At 36.7% G+C, this 13,415-nt stretch overlaps 1 protein-coding gene across 1 annotated transcript in view; it reads left to right on the forward strand.

Moving 5' to 3' along the window:
- The window catches only part of LOC129722080 (BMP-binding endothelial regulator protein), a 145,058-nt gene that overhangs the window by 36,170 nt on the left and 95,473 nt on the right, over positions 1–13,415 (forward strand). The window contains exon 2 of the mRNA XM_055675312.1: positions 6,269–6,482. Within this exon, the coding sequence (XP_055531287.1) occupies positions 6,389–6,482 (94 nt within the window). The 5' untranslated portion in view covers positions 6,269–6,388. The remainder of the gene's footprint in view (positions 1–6,268; positions 6,483–13,415) is intronic.

Consider the following 13,415-nt stretch of genomic DNA (forward strand, 5'->3'; position numbering starts at 1 on the left):
TTTCCTATTCCTAGATATGTCTTAAAGGATTAAAATTGTCAAAAAATATCGCTATTTTTATTACAATTACACTCGTACAATTCAATTATAGTGGATTTACGTTAGCGGCTTCGCCATTGAGACATTGTCTAATATACATTATACAAATCTCGGCCATAACGAATCATGATTTTTCATGAGCTTTAATATTTATTATTTGAATTTCTCGTTTCCACTATTGGGCCTAACTCTTATTCGTCTAAAAGAACAAAGTTGAGCTACAGAATTTGCTCAAAAACCGCAGTTCTAACTCAATACTTGTATACTCGTATTAAGTTAAAAAAAAATAACGAGAACTAACGAGCCTGTTATTTGTTTCGTAAGTTAAGGAGATATTCTACGGAATTACGCACGCACAATGTAGCAAAATTGGTGACACGTGTTTGGATAACACAACACGATGATAGTTGAAATATTTCGACGCATGTTAGCTTCTGTTCAACAAAGTTCTTTGGATTGAATTAACCTTCTAGTGCCCAGTGCCGCCTTTAGACGGTCCTCAGTGGAACCTCTAAAAAGCTTCAATCAATACATAAAAAATGTTTATAAAGTTTCATAGTGATTTTTTCAAAGTCCACCTGAAAATTAACTTGGGCACTAGAGGGTTAAGGTTAAATTGAGATATCATCGCAATATACCGAGAAAAGAACGTAAACATCTCGATTCGAATAATAATGACGAACCACGTCAATCAGGCGAACACGCATCATGGATTTATATCACGACTTGAATTGAATTCATTTTGAAGAGTTTTCATTGCAATTATTTTTATGAACCCTTTTTCAAATCAATTTACAAAGACAGTAGTGCATATACAAACATCATTCATATACAATTTTGCCGAAGACAGTATTTCGATCGGATAATATTGCATTCATATTTTTAAAGTTTGGCATACACTGTCGATTGTATGGCGTTTTTTTTTGTGTATTGTATTTGTAAGCCAATGACAAATCACGGCTGACGGTACCTCTTAATATACCTAGGTTTAATAATCTAGCTCTCAAGCTAAATTTTGCACATGGTATGTTTGAAGAATTCCAAAATTTATTTAAATTATGATGTTTAAATTAGAAGATTTATTTAAAATACAATTTATATTTCAGTTTATGTAAAGTGAAATCTTTCTAACACATAACAGACATTGTTCAGCTTCCGTTCATTCTGTTTATTATTCAATTTAGTTTTCTTACAAAAAAAAACAACAACAACAAAAACAAAAACAAAGTTTATCACGTGTCTCTTAATATCACAGTTGTTGTTTTCAATAATTTGTGAACGATTGGAACGGCATTTGTATATGCAATTCCTTTAGAAACAATACGTAGAATCTAAACTGTGTTGAAGCATTTGTTTTTCGGTTTTGCTTGACAGATTTATATGAATTTGAACACTTTTTTGAAAATTTTGAAACAATTGGGATGAGTTTTATTCATAAAATAAATAGGGAAATCGAAGCTGACAATGTTAAAAAACCTAAATTAATCCACCTAGCGGTCAGACCCAGCCTTTCTCATTAAAACTTATATCAAATTGTTATGAAGCTTATTATTTGTAAGCTTGAGAGATGACTCGGTCGTATGACACTATTTATGTTCAAATAAGTCGTGTAATCTTTGAGGTAATAGAATTTCGTTGTTTTATTAACTATTAAATACATAACGGTTGCTTAGTTCGATTATAATCAAATGAAATGGGAACGTATAGGGCAGCCAAACTTTGAAACCACGTGTTTATCATAATTCATCAGTTAACCCTTAACTACCCGAAAAAAATAACATCAAAAAAACCTTAAAAATTGCTGTAATTGTACATAGTCATACCATAATTTAATTATATTTTTCATTGTAAATACATTAATTTTACATTAAATATCATTCTCCAGAACATTGAAAAAAGTTGTTTTTGCCTTTTTTACTGTGAAAAAGGGGGGTTGTTATGTATCTTAACAGCATTTTTTCAGACATTTTTCCCATACATTTAGAAGTCACTGTCAATGTTTTTCATGGTAAAATTATTGTCGGTGGTAGATTCAACAACAAAAAATGTTGTTGAAACATGATAATGACAAAAAATGTTTACAATCTCACAGCAATAATATCGTGTTTTTCATGGTTACAACAAAAAACATTGTCCATTTACTGTTCTCACCGCAAAATACATCGTAATTTTTTTTTCGGGTAGCCCGTTCATCTGATAATACTATTGATCAAATCGGTTGTGTACTTTCTGAGATAGTGAAGTTTCGTGATTTTCACAATTCGGTACATTACAGACGAAGTTACAATTCGATTACAGTAAAATTCAATAGGGTGTCATGAGTCAGCTAGACCTTTCATTTGACACTAATTTCGTGAAAATCGGTTCAGCCATCTCTGAGAAAAGTGAGTGAGTTTATGTATTCTTCGGAATATGTTTCTTTTCATAGCCAGATTTCACATTTCTAAACATAACAGGCAAAGTAATAGTCCGATTGCAAAAAAATCAATAGGGTCTTATGGGGTAACTAGACCTTTCATATAACACTGATTTTGTGGAAATTGGTCCAGCCATCTCAGAGAAACATGAGTGAAATTAAACAGTCTTCAGAAGACGTTCCTTTTCATAACTTTTGAACCACATATTCAATCTATATAAAATTCAAAAGTTAAGGGTTTTTAAGATAGCCTGTTCATTTGATACCAATTTTACTGAAATCGGTTGTGTGGTTTCTGAGATATTGATGTTTCGTGACTTTTACATTTTTAAACATAACCTCTAAAATAAAAATCCAATTACAATGAAATTTAATAGGGTCTTATGGGGCAACTAGACCTCTCATTTGCAATTAATTTCATGAAGATCGGTCCAGCCATCTCTGAGAAAATCGAGTGAGATTGGGAGAGCGTTACACACACACATACACACACACACACACACACACACACACACACACATACGCGCACACACATACAGAAAATGCCCAGCTCGTCAAACTAAGTCGATTGATATACGAGATTCGACCCTTTGGAGCACTTTTATACCTTTGGTTTTTCCAGTGATTGCTATACCTTTCTAGGAGAAAGGCAAAAATATTTCTAATCGCTAACCTGACAAAAACCTTAAAGAAGACAACAACTGAAATATATTTTGTATCTCCTACTCTATCATTACGATGCATAAATGTTCGTAAATACAACGAAATTCTATTCGTTCGACCATAACGCGCTGGCAATGGTTTTAATGGTTTTCAACCAACAGTTTTTGATCAAGTGTCATAACAAAAACAGAAAAGATATTACAAGAGTACGATCGCCAGTGGCTGCTATCATCGAACCACCCTATCTGCACCGGGGCGGCACGGTTGAGCACACTTACGGCGCGCGAGGGAATGCGGCCTGCTGCGCACCAGCCGTCTAAATTTATGCCGCACGAGGAAAAATATTCAAACACCTGATCGTGCGAATCATCGCGTTGAAACGCTCCTCTGAATTATGAGGAAGTAAATATTTATACACCTGTTAATTATTCCATCTTCGAAAATTGAGCCTCTTCATTCAGTAGTGCACGAGGGACGATGGGAGAATGGTGTGGATCGCAGCCAGGATGGAGGTGTGTTGCGTTACAGCAGCAGCAGCCATCGTTGCTGATAGCAATTGCTTTGCGACAGTAGCCATTGCTTGATGGAAGTACAAACAATTGTTGTGTCCACTGTCAGGTGTGATCAGAAAAGCAGTTGTCGAATATTTTCTACAGATGTTCACAGTAAATATTAAATGTTGACAACATCTAGGACAAAAGGTTCTAATTTTAGTGCTACCGGTCGACCTTTGAATTCATAATTTTGGAGCGGCGAAAGTTCACTGTCGTTACGCATATGTTTCGAATAAATACATTAACCATAACCGTGGCGATCTTAGGAAACGTTCTTGCTTGACGGCTTGCCAGACAGAAGAGCAGGATGCAGCAGACCGACTATGTTTATTTACCAGCTAAAACAGTAAAGGCGGATCTGGGATATTGTCTACGGTGAGCGATTGGTGCTCGAAGTAGCTTCACTTAACCCGTGAGTGCGTCGGTTGCTACTTGATACGCGTTCACACGTACACGAAAAAGTTACCTCCATGGGGTTTCCCCCCGCGCAGTGGGTGGTCGTTTCCAGCGTGGTTTCTCGGGGCCAAAAAGGGCAGCAACGCAGCTGAACAAATTGAACCGCACCACCACCGGATCGGTGTCTATTCAGCAGGTTGGTTGTGATGCAGATAGGCAACCTGTAACTTGGCAATTACCACTCGTGACGTATGCGCTGCGGGAGTGTTCTATTTTTATCGAAACGGATGTGGATGCTAAAAAAAGTTAGTATTTATTTTTAATTTTGCGCGTACAAAATGTAAACTGGTTAATCAGCAATTTGGCTATGACGTTCAGAAGGACGTGCAGCTGTTATAACATACGATGCCCTGTGTTTTTTTTCTACTCACATGACCAGTATGAATCAGATCGAACATTTGGATATTTCTAGCGAACAGCGGGATGAGTGTTTCCCATCGTGCATGGCCCTCGTTGGATTCCGTTATATAATCACCAGTTAATTTGACCATTAACTTCGAGTAGAAGTCGATACGTATTATTATCTACGTTGAACGTCAATCCTCCTGCAGATCTCGGAAAACTGATGGCAATTAAACGCATCACTTTGCAAAGCAAAGTTCTTTTGATTTATTTGTGGTTATCCTAAACATAAAAAAGAGCTAGATTAACAGCACCCTGTCGTTGCTCATTTCATGTCACTACACTGCTCGTGACAGCACTATTAAACGTGGCGTTTTTGATCGCATTCGCCACGTTAAAACAAATCCTTATTGCATGACACAAATTATCGCGACACCAAAAACGAATGGTGTTTAAGTTTCTTCGACGGGCGCCAACGGCTAATTGTTTGTCTTTCTAATGATGGAATTTTTGCACGAGGATGGAATTTCGCAGGAATGTATAAATCCGGGTTCCGTTGCCCGTCAATTCCGACCGGTTGTGTCGAACAAATGGCTTGAATTATGAATAATAATGTGATGCGTGTTGACCGCTCGAATGACGTGACCTTGGTCGTCTTGGGCTTAGAGATGCTAGCTTTAGAGGATGGTCATCATAGAAAACTAACCCTGACAGGTTGAAAATGAATAGTGGGTAAATTCGGTGGCACCAGAGGTTGCCCGAAAGAACCTCCGTGTGAATTTAATAGGCATGCATGTGATATTGCATGTTGCATGTAATAATATTGCAGGGAATAAGGTTTAAAATATACTTTAAAATCTAAATCATATTCAACTCTTAAACACTAAATTTTGAATAAAAACACTTTGAACAGAAATTGTCAGTAGTAAACCTAATATTTATAAGTTATTTGATTGACATTTTACTTAAAATAACAATAATGAGCGTTTAGAAGGAGTTCGTTTTATCCCCATACACCAAACGTGGTTTATTTATCATTTAGTATGATGAAATGGCTGATTTACCTGCTTAGAATGTTTATACACGGGTTTGCTTTTACTACAAATTATGAGCACTGATTTTTTTCTCAATTTTGTTTACTTTCCACTTAACGCGAGTTTGAGTAGGTTATGTCTTTCCCCGCGGTTCCGCGGTCACTACACCGCGAGTTTGCTGTTCGAAGATGATCGCTGTTTGGGGAACGACGCCACAAAACCTCTTAACGCCTGATGAAGTGACCACTTCTGCAGGATTCAATTTGAATAGTTTTTTCTTCTTCGAATTTTCTAATTTCATTGCCCACTCCGCCACTGCTTTATACGGGGCGTATGCAGATTTATGTTTACTAATTTACGTTTGTTGGCATTAGCGGGAATCTCCGCAATCGTGAGCATTACGTGCGTACGTGGAATAGCGGAGCCAGTTGTATACGCAGTATTGTTGAAGTAAGCCAATTTATGCATCGGTTTATTTTCGTTAGCCTGTAATGAAACCATTGTAATCGTTAATAAGAGCCACTAGTGAAGCTACTAATTTTATTATATCATTTTGACATTTTTTTTTTAATTTAAATTCTTTTTTTGTGCGCTGTGTTTCAACAGAAATGCAACAAAATCGAATAAAACAAAATCCTAAAATTTTAATGCGGTGGATGTTGCAATCCCGTAAACATTTGCTAAAGGTTTCAACATGTTCTGTCCAATAACCAAACATTGTTTGAACATTTCTCTACAAGTATCACAATTTTCTTTAATTTCAGGAAAAGTTCATTTATCGTCTATTTACCGCATTTATCATTGGTTTAATCAAAGTGCAAACTTATGGAGCTGGGTTCAACGTAGAGTGCAGGCCAGTCGTGAAACCACCTAGTGAGCCCATCATGTTTGCTGTCAGTGTAAAAATGTCACTAGTATTATTAAGTGTGATTTTATCGTCGTCCATCGCTAGCGTGGTTGCAGCTGATTCAGTGTTATGTAAGTATCACAAATTTTCCTTCTACTAACGCTTCGCTTGAGAATTAAATGTTTGCATAAAAATATGATGCATTAATTATCGTAAACTACCTGTTGCGATTCAACTGTTAGAGATTCGCGTACGCAAATACTCTTTTTATGAGTTCAATTACTTTTACCTGCAACCGCATACCTTAATCACAACAAAATATTTCGCTTTGTTAGTAACATTCCTGATCCCTGATCAAGCTAATCAACGAACAACTCGTACATAGAATGCCTAGCTATCTTCAGAGCCATTTTCAGTTTTGTTTATTTTTCTTGCTCGATTCGAAGTTTTGGTCGCTGTCGATACGCGATGCTGATTGCGTTTGAGGGAGTCGCCAGACAAAAATTCGTCACCTGACGCGAGACGGCGACACTACGCACCGGCCGGTGCCGATGGTGACAGAAACGACACGAAAACGAACGTCAACCGGCCGTAGCTCAACGATACGAAAAATCTCTCATCGGTTGTCCAACGGCAATGCCACTCGTGTGTTTAGCGTTGTATTAGCAGATTGTTGAACACTATTATATCAAACTAGGATTTATTATTATTGATCCTACCAGTGGAGTAGTGGAGGGGGTGGTTTGGGGTTCATACCTCCCCCAGAGCATTTGATCTTCAATTTTTTTTCAATGTTGGGGTTCCGCATTTCGTTAGCAGATATTAAGATGCGGTTTTTGAATCGTTCGTTCGTTTTTGTAATAAGCTAGTTTCACGCGCAACATCGTTCAATTCCGTCAATTACCACGGAGATATGATAACAAAAACCTCTTTTCACCGCAGTCGTAGTGATTTAGCAATAAACATGGTCTCGGCATGACCGTTCAGCCGGAGATTGCTCATTCGTTACTTTTATATAGGCGTATTGCAAATCGGAGTAGGTTTCGTTTGCCGTTTGCCTTCGCATGAGTTAACTTCGAGCGCAACTTTGTTCGATTCGTCACTTACCACGGTGACCAAACCCTTCCTTTACGTCGCAGTCGTGGAGATGCAGAGGTAAAGTTGGTCTCCGACAACAACGACACTTCCCTAACGATCGTAAGGACGTGGCCGGCGCCGATATCGATCTATACAAAGCGCTAGCTACTGAATTGTTGTACACTGAAGATGGCAAACTAATCCCAAGACCCAAGTAGCCATATAGTAGTGCAACTTCGCTAGCAATGTGCGGTCATCAAGCTCAAGCAAGCTGAAAAATTAGTGCTCATTCGAATGCCATAACGCCGAGTTTAATGCTCCGTCGTATTTTTGTAAAATGCTTTGTTCTGCTAGCTCAAGAAAATAGCTAGCAGAACAATATACGAACATAGCATTTTAAACCAACAAACAGTTCTGAAATTTATTGATTATTAAAGAAATTTTACTGAAACCCCGAAAAGAAACATTTTTTTTTTTAAACTTCCCGCCTCTCCTTTTATAGCTGTTTATTTCTTGGCTTTAGAAACTTTATAGCTATTTTTTTTTTGCCTGCTCATTGCGCTGCCTTGCGGTCGTCGTTGTTTCTCCCGTGAAAAACAAGGTGTCTAATATCAGCACTTAATTCTGGCGAATTAATGTCGAGATAATATACTTTTTTAGACTACGCAACAGAAGGTTGCATCAACTGTCTGTATGCGGGAATGGCATTTTGCGACTGTACCTCTGGGAAAGAAACAGCTGCACGATTGAGTTGAAATTTTGCACGGGGACTTTTTTTGAGAAAACGAAACGTTGAATATTGTTTTCGAACTGATCGTTGAGTGAACTACGCAACGGTTAAGGGGTTATATCTACCAAATTCTCAAAAAAGCAAGGCCTTTTTCATGATTTTTTTACAGGACATTTGAGATGTAAGGTATATAAATAATATATCATTGGATTGACCAACTCTTGCAGAATAAAAAAATATTTTTATTGCTATTTTTGTTACAAAATGGCGGCTGTGCAGCGATTGCCGTGAACCGCTTTTTTTTAAAAGTTGCTCCGCGGCGAGCAGTAGAAGTCGTGTCCAACTCCACCTATAACCAAAACCATATTTTTTTCATTATCTACATAAGTGTCGCTAGTGAAGTACACATGATTATATTTTTAGAATTTTTCTTCGCAAAATGGCAACGGTTTGAAAAAAAAAGGTTCTGTTTCGACAAAAAAATCGACTTTGATTGTTTATAACTTTAGTTGTTGTTAATCAATCGCTTAAATCGTGTGTACTTCACTAGATAATCTAATGAAGAAGCTACAGTCAAAATTTCAATTCAATCGGATGTAAACTTTTTCAGTTCTACTGCTCGCCGATTTTGAAAACATGGTTTCGAGAAAAACGCGTTTAAAGTTTCAAAATGCTCTAAAGTCAGCTATCCCTGCACCGTAAAATTGTCCTTCCTGGGTTTTATTTTCCACTTCTTCCTTTTTGTTATCTGATGTATGGCTGCGCCTAGCCTCTTTCGCAATGTCGGATATGCGGATATGCGACACAGTTGGCGCCCGATCCCACGCAAAACTCAAACTTGTCACTCATATTTAAGTACTTTTGAATATAACTCACAGTTAAAAAGTATAGAAAAACTCAAACAAAGAATGTACACAACGAGAACGACTGATCGACTAATCAAAGAGAAATTGTGAGTAAACACGTTCTGTAGAGACGCTATAACGGTCGAAATTTGATGCATAGACCTCTATACTTCAAATTTGAAACACGATAACGATCGTAGGTAACTTCTGCTCGAAATAAAAAGAAAAACGAGCATCGCCAAATTAAACGAAAAATGTGATTTTGGAGTATAAAAGTTGTTCGGTAAAAATTGATTTAAACGAACTTTGAGTTTAGATCTGTACTTGGGCGATGTAGATTTTGATTCTTGGATAGTTTTAGCATGATTTAGGCCAATAAAAATAAATGGCGAAAAAAAATTTTTTTGGTAGATATAACCCCTTAATTTAAACAGCACGTATTCTCTCGCACTCATTTCTCAACTGCAACGCAACCCGTATTGAAAGTGAGTGAAGTGAGTGCGCCAAACCTTCTAATGCCGTTTGGTAAAATGATAGTAATTGATTTAGGTTACTACTTGCATCTCAACTCTGCATCTCAATACTCTCAAAATTCAATTTTTTTTCATGAAATTTTGTATGGATCTTGAACATTTCGCCAACATAAACTGGTCATATTTATAAACTCTTTTATGTCGTTTTAGACTGTTCAAATTTGTTAAAACAACAAGGTTCAACTCCAAATTCATCAAAATAAAAAAAAGTGATCGAAGTCACCTCTGAATGATGATTGATTCAGACCATATTCAAAAACAGCAGTATTGTTGCTATAATTTTGAAATAGTAACTGGATCTTACATTGATGTTGCATTGATAATGAACTTTCAACTTGGCAAACCAACTTGATTCAATGTTGAAAATTATTATCAAGAAAATTATAAGAGAAAGTCTCGATTTCACGATGAAAAATTGATGTGTGTTTTTGACAACCGTTTTTATACAATGATTTCATAATGAAAATAATCTAGGTAGATCTATTGTTTATTGAGACCTAGCTCTCGATACTTTCAAAAATCAATTTTTTCTCATGAAATTTTGTACGGATTTTGTATGGATCTTGAACATTCGCCAACATAAACTGGTCACGTGGAATGTGAATGGCCCACAAACTATATTTATCAGATTTATTAACTCTTTTAATTTTTATAAACTCATGTTAGTCGTTTTAGGCTGTTCAAATTTGTTAAAACAACAAAGTTTCACTGTAAATTCATCAAAATAAAACCTAAGTTAATCCACCTAGCGGTCAGACTCAGCCTTTCTCATTCAAACTTATTATTTGTAAAAATAAATTTACATGAATGCTTAAATCCAATAAAGGTATATTCACTCTTTGGGTTCTAAAATATTGATGTTGTAATTGAAGTACAAAATTAAAAATTTGACGTAATGTTAGTGCTTAAGAAATAGCGAAATAAAAGAAATGACTCTTAATTTCGAACAGTTTAATCACGAGCGATACCAGAAACGTTCAAATAGTACGATACCACATTTAAATCATGTTGAGGCCATATAAAGCAGGTATAGTTTTAAATAGTCTTTGAATTTCTTTTCTTTCCAAAACTTTTGAACCACATATCAAATTGTTATGAAGTTTGTTATTTGTAAGTTTGAGAGATGACTCGTTTGTATGAAAATAGTTATGTTCAAATAAGTCGTGTAATCTTTGTGATAATAGACTTTCGTTGTTATTACAATTTAATACATAACGGTTGCTTAAGTTCGATTATAATCAAATGAAAAGGGAATGTATAGGGCAGCCAAACTTTGAAACCACGTGTTCAATCATAATTTATCAGTTAACCCTCAACTAGCCCGGTTATCTGATATCAATATTGTTCAACTCGGTTGTGTAGTTTCTAAGATAATGAAGTTTCGTGATTTTCACATTTCGATACATTACAGACGAAGTTACAGTCCGATTACAGCAAAATTCAATAAGGTGTTATGAGGCAGCTAGACCTTTCATTTGTGGAAATCGGTTCAACCATCTAAGAGAAAAGTGAGTGAGAATAAATAGTCTTCTGAATATGTTTCTTTCCATAACTTCTGAACCACAAGTTCAATCTTCATAATATTCAAAAGTTGAGGGTTTTTTAGGTATCCCGTTCATTTGAAATTAATTTTGTTCAAATCGGTTGTGTAATTTCTGGGATATTGATGTTTAGTGATTTTTACATTTTGATACATAACCTCTAAACTAGAAATCCGATTACAATAAAATTCATTTATGGGGCAACCAAGGATGAAAAAACTCGTATCGCATAACAATCATTCGGGTATCATTTCTGAACGTGCTATTTATAAGCTTTCAATCCTAGCATACCATCGCTATTAAAAGTTACACATTCTCAAGCTTGCAAGAGACAACTTAGAGCAAAGAAATATATGGTAGCTTTCTTTGATGATTTTGTTTCAGTATTGCCTGCTTTAGGCGGAGCGAGCAACATATGGCGAGTGTTTCACGAAAGAATCGTAAACGATTGCACTCAAGCGATCGCAATGATTCTTCCAAATGTTGGTTGCTTGTAGGCGTAATTCGGCTACTCCACGTCGTGCTTTCACCGTGATATACCACGATGATTCTTGGTGATTTAAAGTATTAGATGCTAATGCACCATGCTACAATTTCCGTAAGCATTGATGATACCTATTTGCTCCGGCAAGCAATCAATTGAACGCAATCTGAACGTTCATTTGGATTCATAATTTCGTATCACTGGCGATAATATCTCAAAGCTTCTCGCGATAATGTTGAATGCAAGTGAACTTGGATACAATAAATACTATCGTGTTTGAATCATTCAGTCTCCTTCTATGGTATTCGGAACTCTTAGAAGCGAAAAACAATCAGCAGCGTTTCTATGGAAAACTTGTACGCGAGTGGAAATAGTTGAACGATAACTGATAAATCAAAGAACACATTTGCATGGAATATTGCTAGTGAGTGAACTTTTCCATGCTTGGGGGTAACTATACCTTTCATTTGAAATTAATTTAATTGAAATCGGTTCAGCCATCTCTGAGAAAATCAAGTGAGATTGGGAGAGCGTTACACACATAAAAAAAATAACCAAGAAATTTTATGGCTTAAAGGCGTCAAATCGATCAAAATATTCGCTTTTTAAAGCTTATGTTTCTAGCACCCAGAGCATTTGCAACTTTTTCTTCTCACGAGCCCTCAATACCTTGTTGCTCAAGTTAACCACGAATATTTAAACGATATATTGAAATATCGAATCTTAACACAGCTAGTAATTATACCAGTGTATGTTCATATCCCTCGCAACCTTGAGTTGCAAACCGACGGGATGCATACCGGTCACCGGTTGATGATAGTTCTCTCCCAAGAGTCACAAAAAGATGACAGGCTGGTGCAGTTGTTGACCGGTTCTACTGAATTTACAAAAGCCACACTCTTCACCAGGTTTATGTTTTACTACCCTTTGCGACCTTCCTTTGCAACACGACTGGTTTGCAGAAGCTATAAAATGTCCAAAATTCCTTTCGATTTTGCTAGCTGTGTTGTTCGTCCTCCTCCGCTGACGTTGAGGAGACGTTGCAACAAATGCTTAAACATTCTCATACGAAGTCACATAACAGTGGCCTGCAACTCAATCAATTGAACGTTGCGAATCAACTTCCAACCGAATTTTTTTATGATTTTTTTTGGTTAGAAAAATAACAATCAATCAGGTTCACTGCTGGCTACTGCAAGTAGTAGCTTTACCAGTACATGACCGACAAAACAACGAATCGAAACATCCTGAACAACCAACCTCTCGTGCGTGAACGTGATAAAAAAGTCGATACCATCATGAATAAAAATGCGAACTGCATGTCGTTGAGCAGTGCAATGCAGCATAACCTACATTGCAGCATCAACCGAACCGGTTATCAACCGGAAGTGGCAGGAAATTTGAAATACCAATCAGCCAGATTAAGGTACTGGACTGGATTTTCTACCAATTGCCGAATTATCAGGAGAGAAGCCAAAACGCTCTTTTATGTGCGAGAGTAAAAATAAGAGCTAAATGTTTCATGAACTTGCTATCGAGTGACGATACAGCAGGTCTACACAGAAATAAAAACAAAATGTTTTTTTCCGCAGGCCGAACATAGGATCTTCGTGATGCTGCAGAATACTATACAAAAAGTACGAACAGCGTGTTCTGCTCAAGAGTAAGAGATCGATGAGGTGCTACGTATTTTATTTTATTTTAATTACCGGCCGTCAATTATTTTGCGAAATTGAAGTATGGACAGACACATGCGTGATACGTGAATTTCAGACATTCAGAAAGTTGTCTAAAGTGTATCTGGAATACTTGTCTAGGTGTACATACATGATGATTGCCAGTCGCCGTGATGGC

This window comes from Wyeomyia smithii, chromosome 2 (assembly GCF_029784165.1).
Source record: "Wyeomyia smithii strain HCP4-BCI-WySm-NY-G18 chromosome 2, ASM2978416v1, whole genome shotgun sequence".
Lineage (NCBI taxonomy): Eukaryota > Metazoa > Arthropoda > Insecta > Diptera > Culicidae > Wyeomyia > Wyeomyia smithii.